We start from the raw sequence: 20,335 nt of genomic DNA on the forward strand, positions 1-20,335 counted from the left end.
GTCATGGAGGATCAAGATCCCGAGAAGATGATTACAAGAGAAGAGTTTAAGTGAAGAATTCATTATATATATCAAAACATTGTGATATGATGTACGTACACGTCTATGGGTAAAGATGGTGTTGTACGCGGCCATGCGACCGCCGTAGCCTCTTTATGTGCCCACCGCTCCTTGCCAAACTACTTCTCCGCGTTGATGCCATGCCGTATTGCTCCATGTAGCTTGCGGCCCCGCTGCATCTCTATCGTCATCAATGCCATGCTCATGAACCATTTTTGCAGCATCCCCTTGATGAGCCGTTGTTGTTAACCATTGGGCGATGTTGCGCGTACGCCATGTCGCCTTGGCTATTCAGGTTCGGCATGGTGTCTTGTACCTGCGTGCATGGATAGTCTTCGAGTGAGTGGATCACATGTGTGACGTCTATGGCGTAGCATTGTCGTTGCCCGATGGTCTCCGGCTGCTGCTTATGCTTCTTTGGCTCATGTGTGTGGACATGGCTGCTTTCTTATATTGAGTGATTTTCTTAACGCACATAGGAAACATAAAATTAACAAGTCAGATAATTAATACAGCCCTAGCGGTGCGGCAAAGCGCGCGACCGCTTCTAATACCTTATTAAAAGTGAAAGCACATCTCAAATATCCCGAGTGCCACATCTTGCTCCCGCTCACCCGCTGTCAAATCAGGGAAGATTCATGCGCAGGACGTATCCGCCTGACCAGCCTGCCCATGCATGTCAACCGGTTAATATTTTCTTAGAAACACCGTGAATATTTTTTATACACGGGACAATTTCTAGATACATGGCAAACAGTTCTTAAATGCTACTAGATGATAAACAATTTTGAGAAAATGATGAAATAAAGGAAAACACTATGAGCATTTGACAATGAAAAAAAAGAACGGACACAAAGAAAAAAGAAAAAAAAACACACAAAAAAAGAACTCCAGCCGACTTGAGGGCTTTCGTTTTGGGCCAACTCCAGCCGACAGAAGAAAACACTTGATTGGACTGCGGCCCATGAGTGAGCAATATTTATTTCTTTTTGGGTCGGGGTCCGGCCATGTCATGCAGGTGCTCCAGTCCCACCGCCGGCCGGCCTCCGTGCTCCGGCCACCGACGCGTCCCCGGCGGCGTCCTCGCCCCTGCCTCCAACTCCAAGCCGCGCCGACCGTCCACTGCTCCTCCCCGTCCACCGAGCTCCGGCCATCAGGTTAATTAGTATGTGCTACCTCGCTCGTGCTCTCCCAATCTAATGAATCCTGTAACATCTGGTGATTGACGCCACGGATGAAGAGAACCGAGTGGTTGCGGCTGATTTTGGTGGATTAAGCACCGATTTCAGGGGCTGGAAGGAAGAAGATTCAGAGGAGGGAGGCGAGCTGGGCCATAAGGGCAAGTTCCCGCACACCACATGTTCGATGAAATGCCCACCAAGGAACCGACCCGACCCATGCTGCCACCCATCAATCAATGTTCTAAAAGGTTATCCCAGAAGGTATGTCATTTTTGTGTAGTCTCAGAAGTTCCTTATATATAGGACTTGTGTTCTTATCTGCTTAGGTTATCTGTTATCTTAACATGGACAAGACAGAAATGGAGTGCTATTGTTGCTCCATGCTCCTGGACCTAGTTAAATCTTAAATGGAGCCGATGATCCTGTAGCATCTAATCATTCATTTCATCTCTCTGGCAGCGGCCTATTAGTCCACTGCTCTAATCTGTATACCCCACATGCTTTCCCTACAGGTATGAAGGATAATGTGGCAGTCTGTACAACCATATAATCTCGACCAAATTGCTTTCCCATGAGGGAATTAAAGGTGCTCACCACACTGTATGTTGCCTTAGTTTCCTACCAAGTTCATGATAGATTCAGATTCTTGCTCCTAGACTTCTGTTCAAGTATCTTTCATTTAACAGCTGTCAGCTAGCTGCAATGAAGGCTGCATATGAAGAGCCGAGAGGGATGATGAAGACTGTCAGGATTGAAGGCATGGATGTATGCAGCATCCTGTTGTTTACTACTCCCTCCGTGAGTATACAGATAGCTGCAATGAAGGCTGCATATGAAGAGCTAAACTAGTGATCTAAACACTCTTATATTTCTTTACAGAGTAGATTGTTTTCAAGATATATGGACGTGAGCAATGTAAGACGAGATGATGACATCGATGAGGAGGAACCACTTCTATTTGAATTTCATAGTTGAGTCTGATCCAGCAAACTCTCCAATTTATCAGTCTTAGATTTCTTCTAAGACATTTCTTTGGCACTTTTGCAAAACTTTAGTAGTTTTGTGTCATGCACATGTTAATTTAGAGACAAGACAATTCTCTGTATGACGTTCTCATTTTTATGTTGAAAAATGCAGAGCTTGATGCTTTGGAAGCTGATATGGATGTCGAATCAAACTCAGTCCCATCGTACCTCCAACCAGACAAGGAGACTGATCTTTATTCTCAGCTTAACTAACCTGCTGCACCAAGTGGTCATGCAGCAGTCCCGGTCCCGGCAAACCGGCAGCAGGTATGTCAATTGCAAGACTGACTAGTTTCTATTCACATTGATTATGGTGCTGATATCCCAAGGAAGAAATCGATGACTCGCGTCATTTTCCCATGTAATCAGAGTGCTTGAAGCTATAAGCAGGTGTCTTTTATCTTGTCACATGATCTAATTTACAGGTATTTCTTACCTCATAAATCATGAAGTTCAGGCTTAATTTCATGGTACATACCTGTATTGTTGGTGTGAACAATTGAGCTTATCCTATCTTGATCTTACTACCAAAAGAAACACACAGAAGGGGATTTGACCTTGAACTTCGAAATCTCTATTGAACATCTTAAACGGCACATACTTTAATTTGCTTGATTCCCCCTGATTGCTACACTTGTCAGCCAGTAGACTAATTTGCTGTGCTTACTTTTGTTTGTTCACGCAAGAGGATGCACTGGGACTGTCTACAGTGCCACATGCATCAATTCGTACCTGAAAAGTAACCAAAAAAAACTATGCTATAGGTTTGATCTCGTTGTAAATAGTCGACACTTTGTTTATGCACGTACAAATTCATTGTATCTTTCCTCAGATACCACTGCAATTCGTTGAATGATGAAATGTTTCTTCCCCATTGTGTTAGAACAATAGTGAGTGATAAAGGGAGTGTTCTCTATATGGTTGTACATCCTGTTGTTAGTATGTCTATGTTGAGTTGAATTGGTATCTGATTTTTTGACAATGAAATTATGGGACATCGCTGGCTCTTGTGTTGTCAGTCACGGCTTTTTCCTATCATCTCATCCTTTGTTAAGTTTGTATTAGGCATCGAGAAAAAGAAGGGTGTATCTTTGTTCCATGAATATCTCGTTACCAGTGCTTGTAATTAAGTGTAGTAGTACATTATCTATTGCTCCATCCTAAGAACAAGGACCACATATGCTCCATCATGGGGACAAGGACTACGCATGCGTGCCCTACAACCCTCCGTAAGCCCTTTTACTTAGTACTGTTGCACTTTTCTTGTTTTATGCACCTATATCCGTGTGTTCACATTCATTTGGTCCGTTCGAACACTTGATCATTGTGATCGTTCCTGCTTGGTCCAAGGTATTTTACTCTGATACCCAGAGAACAATAAAGCGGGATGGCATGATAGCGTGCCAGTTTTGGATTCCATTTTTCACCTTCAGGTTCATGGGAGCAATAATAATAGTTAAAAAGAGACAAATATTAGTACAATGCTCCGTCATAAGGAAAATGACTACATTCTCCTACCCTACAACCCTCTGTAAGTCCTTTTACTTGGTATATTGTGGCACTTCAAAGTGGGAGCAATAATAAGAATTCTCATTTTTTATGCACCTATCTCCAACATGTTTACATTCATTTCTTCCCGTTTATGCATCTCGGTTCCCATATGGAACAAATAAAGCAAGGCTACATGGTACTGCACTAGTTTTGGATTCCATTTTTTTTCAATCTTTAGGTTCATGGGAGCAACAGTAGATAGAAAGAGACAAATATTAGGACACATTTTTTGTCAATCTTTAGGTTCATGTGGATACTATGTCTACAGTACAGTCTTTGACAAATATAAGCAACACACAAACCAAATTATATTTATGCATTGTTAGAAATCAGCAAGCAAACAAACAGAGAAATATCAAGAACACGGGATGGACACACATTTTTACGTGGAAAACCGTTGTGGGAAAAACCACGAGCACACAACGGTGATCTTTTGCTGCATCAGAAGAGTCTACAAATGCATAGACTTACAATGAGTAGTCAACTCATCCTGTGTGGCATGTGGTGTATAAGTGACTTGAGTAAAAAAATCGGAAATCTGAACCAGCCTCTGCTTTGGCAGACCCTGGTCTCTAACTAGGATTCAGACCTTATGTCAACATGCATCCCTTGCTGTAATATAAGTGCGCTGAAAGGCACGGAACAAGAACTAGAAGATGGTTGCTGGATGAGTGTTTGGTATGCCTCCCGCATGGTTGGCCTTGCTTAGGGTGAAGATTCCAAACAAGATAAGGCCAGCTTGATGTGCACAGCTAAGCTAATCTCTTCAGTTGATGTTGGTGTTGTTGGCCGTTGGTCCAGAATATCTTTCACCATTATTGAGTGTTCGCTGTTAGAAAGATTACCATCTAATAGATCCCTTGGGTGCTTGCCCATCAGTAGCTCTAACACAACCACCCCAAAGCTATAGACATCACATTTCTCTGTCGCAACAGATGTGTACGACAGTTCTGCACAAAAGTGTCGAGAATATTAGAATCAGGAACAAATGGATAGAGATGAATGCTTCTGACGTGAGAAGGATGGTTATGCTAGTACATACCAGGAGCTATATAGCCGTACGTTCCTGCTAGTGCACTCCAGTTTGATGAATCGGGCTTAAGAATCCTTGCCGTGCCGAAATCCGAGACAAAAGTCTTGAAGGATGTATCAAGTAAGATGTTGTTGCTTGTGATATCTCGATGGATTATAGGTGGACTGCATTCGTGGTGCAAATAAGATATTGCTTGAGCCACATCAGTTGCAAGAGCAATTCTCTTCTTCCAATCTAATTCCTTTGCTAGCCCCTGATTTTCCAATATTCCGTGGAGGCTTCCCTGCTGAATGTAGTCGTAGACGAGAAATTTATATGTTGGATGGGAGCAAAATCCATACATTTTGACGATGCTTCGTTGTCGGATCTGTGTTAAGATTTCCATTTCACTACGAAATCTTCTTTCATCATCCAACTCTTCTTCGGTCCGATGAAGCTTCTTCACAGCAACCACCTGCCCGTCTTGGAGTTGTGTCTTGTAGACTTTGCCGTACCCCCCTGTTCCAATGATGTACTTATCATCAAAGTCTTCTGTTGCCCTTACAATATCATCAAATGCTAATCTTCCATCGAAATTCCAAACAGAGAATAAGTCCCTTGCTTCAGCGGTAACACCTTCTTGTGGATTTCTCTTCTTACGAGTAAGTATTATTATGACAACAATTGCAGCAACAATGCCGAAACCCATCACAAGAACAATTGGCAAAAGCAAACCAAGTATCTTTCCCCTTTTATGAGCAGTTGCTGGGGTTGAATAACATGGTGGCAGGCCAGAGAGGTTACCACACAGACCTTTATTGGGAAGAAACCAACTTGCTGAAGCATTTTGGAGTAGCGGGGCTGTTGGGACTGGTCCTTCCAAGTTGTTGTAGGACACATCAAGTGTTGAAAGGCTAACCATGCTTGCAAAGGCGGATGGAATGCTGCCACTGAACTGATTATTTGATAAATTCAGAAATTCTAGCATCTCCAACTTCCCAAGTTGCTGTGGCAACACACCGCTGAGGTTATTGTTGCTCACATCTAACATGATCTGCAGAGCTGCTAAATTTCCAATTGCACCAGGCAAACTCCCACTGAAGTTGTTGTTGCAGATCTTCAAAGACTGTAGTTTCATGCAGGCCCCTAATGCCTCAGGTATTGATCCACTCAGTCTGTTCCCAGATATGTCAAGGTATCCTAGATTGCTCAGCTTTTTTATTTGTGTAGGTATGGATCCAGATAATTGGTTCGATGATAAGTTCAGTTTATATAGATTAGTTAAAGTGCAGATTTCTGGTGGAATCTCACCGCTGAGATTATTAGAACCGAGTGTTAGTTCTACTAGGTTGGACAATTTAGATAGTATTGGAGGTATGGAACCCGTGATATTATTTTGTGCTAGATGTAGTACCGTTAGCTGGGTACTTGCAGCTAGATTTGGTGAGATGTGCCCAAAGAGTCTATTCGATGCCAAGATCATTTTTATGAGTTGTGGATACACACCAAAATGCTGAGATATATCACCTGTTATTTGGTTTCTCTGAAGGTCAATTCGAACCAAACTCGTACATGTCCTTAAACTGCTTGGAATGGGGCCATTGAACATATTAGATGAGACAATGAGATGTTGGAGTCTACCACTTGAACATATATTTGTGGGTAAATGTCCTGAAAGTGAGTTGTGTGACACCTCAAGGTCAACAAGGCTTATGAGACCTCCAAATTCTTGAGGAAGAGAACCCGATAATTTGTTACTAAATATTTCCACTGTTTGGATGCTTTGCAACTTCCCAAAAGTTTTTGGTATTGATCCCAAAATTTGGTTCATAGACAAGCCTAAATATTCGAGGTTCATCAGATTGCCAATCTCTTGGGGAATGGAACCGGTTATTTGGTTCTCTGACAAGTCTAATTCCTGGAGGTTCAGCAAGATGCCCAATTCTGAAGGTATTGAACCTGTGATTTGATTTGTATAGAGAAAAAGTTCATTGAGCACAGTGAGGTTCCCTAGTTCTACGGGTATTGAACCTGTTATTTGATTTTTATGGAGACCAAGTTGGTTTAACATATTGAGACTGCCTATTGCCTGTGGGATGGAACCTGTGATTTTATTTTCGAAGAGAAAAAGTTGGTTCATCTTAGTGAGATTGGTTATGGAGATTGGGATTGGACCTGAAAAATCATTTGACTGAAGCTGAAGACGCTGCAAATGGACTAGCCTGCTTAGTTCATGGGGTATAGGCCCTGAAAGCTGATTGCCAAACAGGTACAAAATATTTAGTTGGGTCAGATTTCCAAGTGTTTTTGGTATCATGCCGCTTAAGGCACTGTTGCTTAGCTGTAGACCTTGGAGGTTGACAAGCCTTCCAATCTCCTCAGGAATGGGCCCTGATACCATGTTTTGGTGAATGGCAAGACCAGTTAACATTGTTAGGTTACTCAGACACGCAGGGATAAGTCCTGTGAGTCTATTAAATGAGAGATCAATCTGCATGAGACTTCGCAGGCCACCAATCTCATAAGGAATTTCCCCTGTGAGCTGGTTGTAGGGAAGGTTAAGTATCAAAAGCGCTGAAAGGGAGATAATACTGCCGGGTAGTGCCCCATGGAGACTGTTGTTGCTGAGGTCAATATGTGTGAGGAATGGAAGAGCCGAGAAGTTGAGCTCACCAAGCTGTCCACGGATGCCAGCATCCGGCAGGGAGATGTTGGCCACCACCAAAGGCATGCGGCGGCCATGGCGAACAGCCGTGCACATGATGCCCGTCCAATTGCAGGGGCTGGTGTTTTGCTGCCACGAGCTCATCTGCAGTGGTGGTCTTGCAAGTGTATCTTTCCAGTGGAGGAGGGTCATGTGTTGAGACCTGAGTGAGATCCCTCCATGGGGCACCGCTTGTGCTTCTTGGAAGAGAAGAAGGCATGCCACCAGCAGTAGGTAGAGGTACAACAATGGTGTGGGGAAAGATGACATTTTGCTGCCTAGTGTTTCCATGTTGTGTATTGATTGGGGGATGTGATTCTGTGCACACTGCAACTATCGGTATTTAACTAGCGCGTTGCCAATTGTTATGAGGTTCTCATTCAGCCAACACTCAACAGTTGAGTGGAAGCTTGTGCTGGATGACTATTCTTCTCCCCCACATAAAGAAGGATGACTATTCTTCGGTGTAGCCATCTCTTTATTTCTTTCCTATCATGCCTGTGGAAAAAATGACACAGCAATTACTCCTAGAAAGCAATTGAAGGCAGGGACAGTATGCCTACTGGTCATATCTTTCCCAGTTAACATTGGGTTGAGTATTTATTTGATGATGGTATCTCCTGTGATTGGTTTTCTATTATTTCTTGTTCATTTGTTCATGTAACTTGTAACTGCTTCAGTTATGGAAATTCCATATAGTAATAGAAGCAGCTTATTTTAAGCTATCGTCAACCGTACTAATGTTCTCCTTGTCCTTTTTCAGATGCTACATATGAGATCAATTGTGGGAAAAATTCCGCTTTTGGATTTACATCAATGGTAAAAAAAATAAAGGTTTCTATGTTCAGATTTGGCTGATACAACTACTGGACCGGAAGTCTTGTTGGAAGTCATGTCTCTGAGGAAAAATGAGGGAGCTGTTCAAATACGGTAGTACATCATGCTCTCCTGTTTTCTGTCACCTGGTTCTTTTTCGTACCATATGATCTCATGCCATCCCCTGTTAAGTTTGTACAGTATTAGGCATGGCGTGAAGAAAATTAAGGTTGGTGTATGCCAATAAATGCTTTAATAAAATTAAGTAAGCCACCAGGAGTACTAAGAAGAGTTCTCGCAAAAGAAAAAAGGTACTAAGAAGAGTTGATGGCCCTCAGTCAACACACGACAATTGAGTCTGTGGCCATCTCTGCCCCTTTTTCTTTCCCATCTCCTCTTCAGTGTCGCCATCTCTTCCTCTTTTTTCTTTCCTCATGACTATGGGAAAATGACACATTAATTATTCCTAGAAAGCAATTGAAGACAGGGATAGAAGTGTGCCCACGGCATACACCTAATCATATCTTTCCCAGTTATCCTCCGTCTACAACTTATGCACTGAGTTAAACATTTAGAATTTTTTTATTTGATGGTATATCCTGTGATTGGTTTGATAGTATTTCTTGTTAATTTCATCATGCAACATGTAACTGCAATTCCAAAAATAAATGGAAGCAGCTTGTCTCAAATCATTTTCTATAGTACTAATGTTTCCCTTGTTCGCTTTTTAACTGCTACAAAAGATTAATAACTCATTGTCGGTGCCGCGATGCAGCGATTAAATGTGGGGAAAATTCCCAAGTCTTGTTGGAAAAACAAAGGTTTCCGTGTTGAATTTTGGTCAATACAAATCCTGGACCCCAAGTCTTCCCGGAAGTCATGTGTCTGAGGAAAAATGAGGCAGTGGCTGCAGCTTGTGGAATTCAAAGCATGCACAACCAAGTAGCATCATGACGACAATGACTGAAGAAAAGTTCCAGGCTCAAGTGAGTTGACTCAGTAAATTTCTACTACTAGTGCTTTCTGTATGAGTTGATTAGTTGCCGTGTAACATCCAACACGCCAGTATTTCCAGGTATGCCCTTTGTACTTTACAAGTAGTAATCAAAAGTGTGCAAATTATTATTACTGCTTCAGTACTTTGGTATCTCATAGCAGTGCATATCAGAAACGGCAGTAAACACTTACGCATTATCAGTTCATTTGACCATGTAACTTGTAACTGCTTCAGTTATGTCTTAAGCTATTCTCTGAAGTGTGGAGTAATCATATTCTAAGATTCCAGCCTTGTCTCCCCTCCCGCGACTCTCCCGCGAGCGCCGGGGGGAAACCAGCTCCGGCTCGCGGCCGTCCTCCTCATGCCTCCCTCCCCTCGCCGCTGCCCCGACGTGCTGGTGGGCTAAGCCCTGCCGGCGCGGGCGGCGGCGGGGTGTTCCTCCTTCCCCCGCACGAGTCGACGGTCACGGGATCCAAGATCTGGCGGCGGCGCGGTGCTTTCCTCGGGGCACGGCGGCACGGCAGCAACAGCAGGCGGTGGAGACGCGGGCTGTGGGTGGCGGCGTGAAGGGGCTGAGGCGTCGTGGGGCGCGGTGGGCTCCCGCTGACGGGTCAGACCTATTTAGGTGTGACCCGCGAGGGACTCGTAAGCTGGCGCTCGCCAAAAGCGATGGATAGGAGGGCCAGACCAATATCTCGTCTACTGCAATACCTAACACAGTAGGTGAGCAGTAGGTCGAGCCGGTCCAATTAACATGTACACGTGCGGTGTTGTGAAGTTTCTACACCAGTTCGTGGAACCTTCCACCGGTTTTTGGAAGGTTCCATGTAGTTTTTTCTTTTGTCTTTTACTCCCTCCGTCCCATAATATAGGAGCGTTTTTAACACTAGTGTTAAAAACGCTCCTATATTATGGGACGGAGGGAGTACTAAGTTTTCCTTTGCGGGTGTTGTATGGTTCTTTTGCTTTTCCGTTCAGTTTTCATTTTATTTCTATCAAATACATGCCAGACTTTTTATAGTATAGGTTCTACTTTTTTCTATACACAATTAATATTTTTCAAATGCATGATGAACATTTTATAAAATACTTCTTTGAACATGTTAAACATTTTTCAAGTACATGTTTAATATTTTTTTAATACATGTGAAACATTTTTCTGATACACCCTGATAATGTTTTAAATACTTGATGAATGTTTTTTAAATACACATTGAAGTTTTTTTTTCAATATGTATTGGACATTTTTTCATATACATGAGAACATTTTTTTTGATACATGTTGAGCATGGAAAAACTTGTTTTCCAATTTTTCATTAACATAATTTTTTAAACGTGTGAACATTTTAAATGTCACAAACATTTTATTGAGTGGTGTGATTTTTTGAAATCTTATGCAAACAAATTCCACTGCATGAGCATTTTTTAAACTTGCAAACATTTTTTTAAACTGTGAGAACATAATTTTTTGACATTCTACAAAATATTTTTATATTACATGTTGGATATTCTTTAAAACTACTGGGAAACCACGGCATTTTTGGAATATACGCATAAGTGAAAAAAAAAGCCTCACGCTGCCAAGTTGTGCCGCCTGGAAGCCGCGACGGTCGACCGAGAGCTCCGTTCCCCGGCGAGCGACTGCGGCGTCCGCTCGTCGGCAACGCCACCGACCACATCCCCCCACATTCTACATCGAGGTCGCCTACACCCTCGATCCCCAGTGCTCTGCTCACCGCCTCAGGTCAGTAGTTGCTCTCTTGTTCTACCAAATCCTACAAATTCCATTGATTGATGCCATGCCACGGATAGAGAAAAATGGCTTGCTTCTGATTTTGGTAGTTTGAGCACCGATTTCAGGGGCAGGACGAGGATTCGAAGGAGGGAGGTGAGTAGGGCCATAAAGATCAGCTCCCGCACACTACCTGTTCGATGAAATGCCCACCACAAGCCCGCATGATGTCTTCTTCTCCTCTCTTCCCGGCAGCTCGCTGGTCGACACTGCCGTCAATCAATGTTGACAAGTCACCATCTAAAAGTTTGTCCGAGAAGGTATAGCTAAATCCTGAATCTAGTCCAAGTGCTTTCATACACCTTTAGATTCCTTTTTCCTTCTATACAATAATAGGTAAAACGTTGCGTTCTTATCCGCTTAGGTTACTGCTGATGCTGATTCGAACACTAGCAAGTTCTTAGCATGGACAGTCTTTCTATGGAGCTGATCATCCTGTAGCATTTAGTCATCTTTCTATGGCCGTAGCCTGTTAGTCGAGTGCCCTAATCTTTACACTCCATGTGTGCTTCCCCTAGAGGCTAGAGCTATGAAGGGCAGCGGGACTTGCTGTACAACCAAACTTGCGCACACCAAAGGGAATTAAATGTGCTCAACAGACTGTATGTTGCCTTCGTTTCCTATCTTGTTCATGATATATTCTGATTCTAGCTCCCAAACTTAGGTGGAAGTGCCTTTCATTCAACAGATGACTGCAATGAAGGCTGCCAATAAAGAGCCGAAAGGGATGATGAAGACTGCGAGGATTGAAGATATAGATGTATGCAGCATGCCGTTGTTTACCAGATTCTTCATGCTTTCAAGATTTCCAGCTTACATTATATATACTCTCATTTGATTGCTTATTTTCCTGTCTACTTTTGTTTCAGTTACATCTGAATCCATGCCTACTTTTCAAATCTGTAGAGAATGCAAGACGAGATGGTGGATCTTATGGATGTGAGCAATGAGATACAAGAAACTCTTGGTAGAAGCTTCAAGGTCGCAGATGACATTGATGAGGAGGACTTATGGGGGGTATGGCTCTTATTTGCTAGTCGGTTATTCTTAGATAATTCAAATGCCACATATGGTCACCTTAAAGATACTGAGGTGACTAGTTCCCTTACAGTGGTTGCCAGCTCAGAACCAATCCTCTATCGAAATTTCATAGTTGAATTTGAACCAGCAAACTCTCCAGTTTATACCAGTCTTAGGTATCATCTGAAAAATTTCGTTGGCATTTTTGTAAAACTTCAGTGGGGTTTCCCGCATGTATGTGTTAATTTACAGGCAAGCCACTTCTCTGTTTTTCTGTTCTCATTTTCTGTATTGCAAAATGCAGAGCTTGATGCTTTGGAAGCCGATATGGACTTTTATTCGAATTTAGTCCCATTGTACCTCCAACTAGACAACGAGACAGATCTTGATTCTGAGCTTAACTTACCTGCTGCACCAACTGGTCATGCAGCAGTCATGGCAAACTAGCTGAGTTGAATTGGTATCTAGTTTTCTGATGAAAAAATTATGGGACATTGCTAGCTCTCATGTTGTTTGTCACCTTGGGATTTTCTTCATATCATACCATCTCATCGTCTTTTAAGTTTGCATTAGGCATGAAGAAAAAGAAGGCTGTATCTTTGTTCCATGTTAATCTCGCTAACCAACCAATGCTTGAAATTAAGTGTAGTAGTTATTTTTTTTCATCCTAAGGGCAAGGACTACATATTCCAGGATACAATGCTCCAACATAAGGACAAGAACATCATACTCCTGTCCTACAACCCTCTGTAAGTTCTTTTACATAGTATTGTGATAATTTTCTATTTTTATGCACCTAGCTCTGCGTTTATACATTCATTTGTTCCCGTCTACGCATCAACCACTTGATCTTAGTGATTGTTCCTGCTTGGTCCAAGCCTCCAAGGTGTTTTACAGTAAAGCGTGATCGCTTATATTGCGTCAGTTTTGGATCCTGATTTTTTTCATCCTCAGGTTCATGGGAACAATAGTAGATAAATATAGAATCTTAGTACTCCATTTCAAGTACCCTTGCAGATAAATAAGCATAGAGACCGCATATATTTTACAAGCAACCGGCCAAAATAATTATATTTATCAATTGATAGAAATTACAAGTAAAAAAATAATGAAATACGAAGAACATGCATGGGACAGTAATTTCTTGTAGAAAACCCTTGTTGGGAAAAACCAAGGGCACACAACGATTATATTTCACTGTATCGGGAGAGTGTCTACAAACACGTAGACTTACAATGAGTCATGAACTCATCCTGACATATATATTGTTGGAGCAGAAATGGGAGGGAGAAGAATCAGTGAACACTCAGGATATTTGCGATGAGTAAAATGTTGCAGCTTTCCTGCTTTGTTCTCCTCTTTATTTAAACAACTCATTAGCTTAGAAAGATCCTAATCTTGCGCCATGACCAAGCTTCACGGACGTGCCATCCCACGTCTCTTGACCATGCCTCAAGTTATAAGCCACCACAGCCGGTACTCGTGCCATCCCACGGGGCGATCATAGCAGCATGGAGCTACTGATCCGGTCATGTCGTGAACAGGCTCACGCTGCATGGACTGGTTTTTATTTTTGCTAGAAATAAAACCTAGGAGATGACATGACATGATTACAAACTTAACCATATATACATGGCATATTAGGTTTCTGCTACGATAGACCATGGGTTCTCACTAGAATTCAGATCATATATCAACAGACATCCCTTACTTGTTGTAATGTAAGTGTGCTGAAAGGCACGGGACTTGAACTAGAAGAGGGTCGTTGGATGAGCGTTTGATATGCGTCCCGCATGGTTGGCCTTGCTTGTGGAGAAGATTCCATGCAACAAAAGGCCAGCTTGATGAGCAGAGCTAAACTCTTCTGTTCTGCTGTTGTTGGTGTTGTCGGCCGTTGGTCCAGAATATCTTTCACCAGTATAGCTTGTTCCCCGTTTGGCAAACTACAGTCTAATAGATCCCTTGGATGCTTCCCCATCACTAGTTCTAGCACAACCACGCCAAAGCTATAAACATCACATTTCTCTGTCACAACAGATGTGTACGACAATTCTGCACAAGATTAAAACATTAGAGTTAGGAATACATGGATAGAGATAAATGATTCCAACTTGAGCAGTAATGTTATACTAGTACATACCAAGAGCTATGTAGCCATATGTTCCTGCTAGTGCACTCCAATTTGATGAATCGGGCTTAAGAATCCTTGCTGTGCCGAAATCCGAGACAAAAGCCTTGAAGGTTGTATCAAGTAAGATGTTGTTGCTTGTTATATCTCGATGGATTATAGGTGGACTGCATTCGTGGTGCAAATAAGATATGGCTTGAGCCACATCAGTTGCAAGAGCATTTCTCTTCTGCCAATCCAATTCCTTTGCTAGCTCCTCATTTTCCAATGTCCCATGGAGGCTTCCCTGCTCAATATAGTCATAGACAAGAAATTTATACGCTGGATGGGAGCAGAATCCATACATTTTGACAATGCTTCGTTGTCGGATCTGTGATAATATTTCCATTTCTCTACGAAATCTTCTTTCATCATCCAACTCTTCCCCGGTCTGATGAAGCTTCTTCACAGCAACTAGCTGCCCGTCTTGAAGTTGTGACTTGTATACTTTGCCGTATCCTCCTATTCCAATGATGTACTTATCATCGAAGTCTTCTGTTGCCCTTACAATATTTTCAAATGCTAATCTTCCATCAAAATTCCAAACAGAGAATAGGTCCCTTCCTTCAGCAGTAGCACTTTCTTGTGGTTTTCTTTTGTTACTGCTAAGCATTATTATGACAACAATTGTAGCAACAATGATGAAACCGAGCACAAGAACAACTGGCAAAAGCAAACGAGGTGTCTTCCGTTTATGTTGACCAGATGCTAGAGTTGAATAGCAAGGTGGAAGACCAGAGAGGTTACCACACAGACCTCTATTGGGAAGAAACCAACTTGTCGAAGCATTCTGGAGTAGCCGTGCTGTTGGGACCGGTCCTTCCAATTTGTTGTAGGACACATCAAGTGTTGAAAGGCTTGCCATGCTTGCAAAGGAGGGCGGAATGCTGCCACTGAACTGATTATGTGATAAATTCAGCAATTCTAGCATCTCCAACTTCCCAAGTTGCTGCGGCAATGCACCACTGAGGTTATTGTTGCTCGCGTCGAACATAATCTGCAGGCCTTCTAAATTTCCAATCGCACCAGGCAAACTCCCACTGAATTTGTTGTTGTTGATCTTCAGGGACTGTAGTTTCACGCAGGCCCCTGGTTCCTCAGGTATTAATCCACTCAGTTTGTTCCCAGCTATATCGAGGTACCCTATGCTCCTTAGCTTCTCTATCTGTGTAGGTATGGTTCCAGATAATTGGTTTGATGACAAGTTCAGGATATATAGGTTTGCTAAAGTGAAGATTTCTGGTGGAGTCTCACCGCTGAGATGATTAGAATCAAGTGTTAGTTCTACTAGGTTGGACAATTTAGAAAGGACTGGAGGTATGGAGCCTGTGATCGTTAGTTGGGTACATTCACCAAGACTGGGCGAGATTTGCCCGGAGAGTCTATTCGATGTTAAGCTCATCATTCTGAGTTGTGGATACACACCAAAATGTTGTGATATATCTCCAGTTAGTTGGTTCGACTCAAGGCGAAGTCGAACTAAACTCGTACATGCCTTTAAACTTCTAGGAATGGGGCCACTGAACATATTAGAAACTGCAGCGAAATGTTGAAGTCTGCCACCTGAACAAATATTTGCGGGTAAATGTCCTGAAAGTGAGTTGTTAGACAGCCCAAGATCAACAAGGCCGATGAGATCTCCAAATTCTTGAGGAAGAAAACCTGATAGTTTGTTACTGTAGATTTGCAGTCGTATGAGGCTTTGCAACTTCCCGAAAGTTTTCGGTATTGATCCCGAAATTTGGTTCTCGGACAAGCCTAAATATTTGAGATTCATCAAATTGCCAATTTCCTGGGGGATGGAACCGGTTATATGGTTGTCGGTCAATTCTAAAGTCTGGAGATTCAACAAGATGCACAATTCCAAAGGTATTGGACCTGTGATTTGATTTCTATAGAGAAACATATCATTTAGCATAGTGAGGTTCCCTAGTTCTGGGGGTATCAAACCTGTTATTTGATTCCTATCGAGACCCAGTTGGTTTAGCATAGCGAGGTTGCCTAGTTCTGGGGGTATTGAACCTGTGATTTGATTATCAAAGAGAAAAAGTTGGTTCATCTTCGTAAGATTCGCTATGGAGATTGGAATTGAACCTGAAAAATCATTTGAATTAAGCTGAAGACTTTCCAAATGGACTAGGTTGCCTACTTCTTGGGGTATAGGTCCTGAAAGTTGATTACCAAACAGGTACAAACCATTTAGTTGGGTCAGATTTCTAATTGTTTTCGGTATCAAACCGCTTAAGCTGCTGTTGCTTAGCTGTAGACTTTGTAGGTTGACAAGCCTTCCCATCTCCTCAGGAATGGGGCCTGATACCATGGTTTGGTGAATGAAAATATCAGTTAGCAGTGTTAGGTTACCCAGAGACGCAGGGATATGTCCCGTGATCCTGTTAAATGCGAGGGCAAGTTTCCTAAGACTTTGCAGGTCACCAATCTCATCAGGAATTTTCCCAGTGAGCTGGTTTTCCTGAAGGTTAAGTACTGAAAGTGCTGACAGGGAGCTGATACTAGCTGGCAGGGCACCATTGAGACTGTTATTACTAAGGTCGATATATGCGAGGAATGGAAGAGCCGAGAAGTTAAGCTCACCAAGCTGGCCATGGATGCCAGCATCTGGCAGGGAGACGTTGGTCACCACCCAGGGCATATGTCGGCCATGGCGAACAACCGCGCACATGATACCCGTCCAGTTGCATGGGCTGGTGTTTTCCTGCCAAGAGCTCATCCGCAGCGGTGGGCTTGCGAGTGTAGCCTTCCAGTGGAGGAGGGCCATGTGCTGAGACCTCAGTGAGATCCCTCCATGGCGCGCCCCATGTGCTTCTTCCAAGAGAAGAAGGCACGACATGAGCAGTAGGCAGAGGTACAACGATGGTGTTGAGGAAGATGGCATTTTGCTGCCTAGTGTTTGCGTGTTGTGTATTGGTTGGAGGATGTGATTCCGTGGAAACCATTGATGAGTATTTAAGGAATGTCTCATCCATTGTCATGAGGTCCTCAGTCAGTCAACACACAGCAGTTGAGTGGAAGCTGGTGCTGGATGATATTCTTCAGTATCTGTCACCATCTCTGACCCATTTTTCTTTCCTTTGGCAGCTTTGTTGGACTGACAGTTTGTCTTTTTCAGCGTGATCATCTCTATTTTATTTCCTCATGCCTGTGGAATGATGACACAGTAATTACTCCCAGAAAGCAAATTGAAAGCAGGGATAGAAGGGTACCCACCACAACTTATGCACTTAATGCACTTTTGAATTAACATTCTGGTAGAGTTTTTATCGGATGGTATCTCCTCTGATTGGTTTGATAGTATTTCTTATTTGTTTGACCATAACTGCTTGAATATTTCTTAAGCTATTCTCTAAAATGTTTCCCTTTTTGCTTTTCAGCTGGTATGAAACAAAATATTTAGCTCAAGTGGATGGTTAACCATGGGAAAATTCCATTCTGGAATTCTATCGATGGTGAATATGAAAAGGTTTATGTGCTGAATTTTGGTTCATACGAATCTTGGACCAATTGTGTCCTGTGTCCGAGGGAATACGAGGCAGTGGCTGCAACTTGTTGAATTCAAGTGGCTGGCTGAAGAAAGGTCCAACTTGTGGGATACAAGTGGGGGAATACAATTAAGCAAAAATTTGGAGCACACTGACCGAAGAAAAGTTCCAACCTCAAGTGGATTTGATTTGGTAATATTCTACTTCTTCGAGCACTTTCTGTACGTCTTCCCATGTATGAGTTGATTGCCCAGCACTTTATAAATACAAGTAAACAAATAGTGTGCAAATGATTAGTATTGCTCCCATACTTTTGGTAGCTCCAAGTGGCGCCTGTGCTTATGTGTACGTGTAGATTAGACTGGTTGCATCTTAAACATAGTCTCTCAAAGGTAGACTCATATTACCTTTGCTGTTTGGCACAATTTCTGCATTATTCTGTACGTCACCCCGTGCATGGTATTCTCTTGCCTCAGCCCCTGGTTGCAAGAACTTGATTTTTTTCCCTTCCTGATCCCAGTTGAACAATGAAATGTCTCTTTACTACTTTTGTTTTGGAATAATAGCGAGTGATAGAGGGAGCTGCTCCCGATACAGTTGTACGTCCGGCTTTTAGCATGTCTGGTTCCACTAGCTGAGATGAATTTTGATGATTAGTTTGGTCGAATTGGTATCTACTTTTCTTATAAAGAATTTATTGGGCATTGCTAGCTCTCCTGTTTCCTTCACTTGGGCCTTTTCACATGATCTTAAGTTTATAATAGGCAGAAAGAAAAAAGAAGGCTGTATGTTTGTTCCATGTCAATCCACAAGGTACTGCAGTAGTAAATTATTTGTTGTTCCATGTCAATCATTTTTCTTATGAGCACACGTCGAATTTCCAATGTTTGCTTGCCTGCCTAACTGTCGACCAAACTAATATTGTAAGTCTGTAACAAAAGTCTATGATATATTATTCAGACTACTATGTTAGCTGATAAATTTATTGTACAAATCATCAGGGGTTGGCCACAATAACAATTGTCAACCTTCGAGACACATCTTCCTGCTCACCTGCTGCCAAATGGTATACTGACGCTTGTGTAGATAGATCGTTGTGCTCAGCTGATATTTCTTACGTGCCCAAATAATTATGGTGGACAATCAAGCCAAAAGAGAATGTGTTGGCTGAAGCCGACCATGATTTTTTTAGAGAAAAAGGATGCACCGCCCGTTTTCATTATACTGTATTAACGAAACATGAAGAGCTCGGATGCTAAGCACATGCACAGGTATCAGAAGTAATAAGGTTCAGATTTCCGACAGAAATTTTAAAACGCGTCACATGAGGAGAATATTTGGTGGATAATGCTCATATGGACTACATATTTCTGGAAATATAATGCTCATATGGACAAGGACTTCATAATCCGGCCCTACAACCCGTTAGTCTTTTTACTTAGTATACTGTATGTCTCATGCCATCCTTTGTAAGTCTGTATTATGAATGGAGCAGATGGCAATTTTTGTAATATTGCTTGCCTGAGTGTCGACCTAACCTGTCGTGTAGCAAAGGTTTCTGAACTCGATGATTGTTCAGATTATTGTGTTAGCTTCTAGATTTTCTGCTACAAGTCATCACGCGAAACGAAAGCAAAAGCAAGCATCATGCCCATCTCCGGCTTGGGGTGTGTGCTCGATCACCCCCCGTCGTTATCATCATCATCATCATCATCACCGTCATCTCCTGCATGCCTGGGTTGAGAGAGTCGAGAGATTCAGGTGCTGCCTTTTTTCTTGAAAAGGAGGAATTATTCAGGTGCTGCCTGACTCGGCTGCCTGACCCTGTACTGCACACAGTGTGTCTATCTGATACAAGATCCAGGCTTTCAGTGGAGGGTTTAGCACAGCAAAGTGCGCACACAGAATAAACATTTCACGCCCAAACACACACTCCTAATTCATCAGATGGATAACATACCACATTGGTTGGTAGTGTTCTACTAGGGTTTCCTGCCCCATATTTGGGCCCATAGAGGTCCGATCATATGGTCTTTGCTGCTTTGAGGCTTCACTGATTTGTTTTACGATTGTCACCTAGCTCTTGTCAGAAGTGCACGTGTTGGGAATGGCTTATGCGCGGTGAAAACCAATAATTTAATAAACTAGAGACGATGGCGATAATCAACATCAAGACCAAGTTGGAACAAAATAAATGAAATAAAGGACAGTCTTTGACCATTAAGTAACATATTTTTTATTTATTGAACGCAAATGGCAATACAATTTATTTTTATCAACCAACACAACCACCTGGTCCACCATAGTTGAACATATAACCCTTCTTGTATTCGAGAAATAAATTATTTGCTCCATAACAATCTGGCCTATCAACTAACTTGATCATGGGAATGCCAAAGAGGTCGGAAGAATGACCATTTGGATTGTAGTTCTGAATGTGCTTGAAGTACGCAGATCTCTTATCGTCATAATCAGGGAAGTGGCTGCTACCCATGGGAGGACCATGTGCGTTC

The 20,335-nt window shown here is 42.4% G+C and overlaps 2 protein-coding genes, 1 long non-coding RNA gene and 1 pseudogene across 3 annotated transcripts; 2 read left to right on the plus strand and 2 right to left on the minus strand.

Annotated features, from left to right (window-relative positions):
- The window catches only part of LOC125532491, a 145,950-nt pseudogene extending 126,532 nt beyond the window's left edge, over positions 1-19,418 (plus strand).
- On the plus strand, positions 997-2,114 carry LOC125541645. Its single transcript, XR_007297612.1, has 3 exons — positions 997-1,502; positions 1,754-1,827; positions 1,928-2,114. It is a non-coding gene; the product is annotated as an uncharacterized LOC125541645 (long non-coding RNA).
- LOC125541607 (probable leucine-rich repeat receptor-like protein kinase At1g35710) lies at positions 3,789-8,457 on the minus strand. Its single transcript, XM_048704973.1, has 2 exons — positions 4,860-8,457; positions 3,789-4,767 (listed from the first exon to the last, which is right to left on the minus strand). The coding sequence occupies exons 1-2, from the start codon at positions 7,822-7,824 to the stop codon at positions 4,523-4,525; spliced, it is 3,210 nt and encodes a 1,069-aa protein (XP_048560930.1). The 5' UTR covers positions 7,825-8,457; the 3' UTR covers positions 3,789-4,522.
- Positions 13,299-17,538, minus strand: LOC125541595 (MDIS1-interacting receptor like kinase 2-like). The gene is made up of 2 exons (XM_048704963.1): positions 14,299-17,538; positions 13,299-14,210 (listed from the first exon to the last, which is right to left on the minus strand). The coding sequence occupies exons 1-2, from the start codon at positions 17,303-17,305 to the stop codon at positions 13,852-13,854; spliced, it is 3,366 nt and encodes a 1,121-aa protein (XP_048560920.1). The 5' UTR covers positions 17,306-17,538; the 3' UTR covers positions 13,299-13,851.
- Positions 19,419-20,335: the final 917 nt, after the last annotated feature.

The sequence above is a fragment of the Triticum urartu genome, chromosome 1, assembly GCF_003073215.2.
Source record: "Triticum urartu cultivar G1812 chromosome 1, Tu2.1, whole genome shotgun sequence".
Classification (NCBI taxonomy): Eukaryota; Viridiplantae; Streptophyta; class Magnoliopsida; order Poales; family Poaceae; genus Triticum; species Triticum urartu.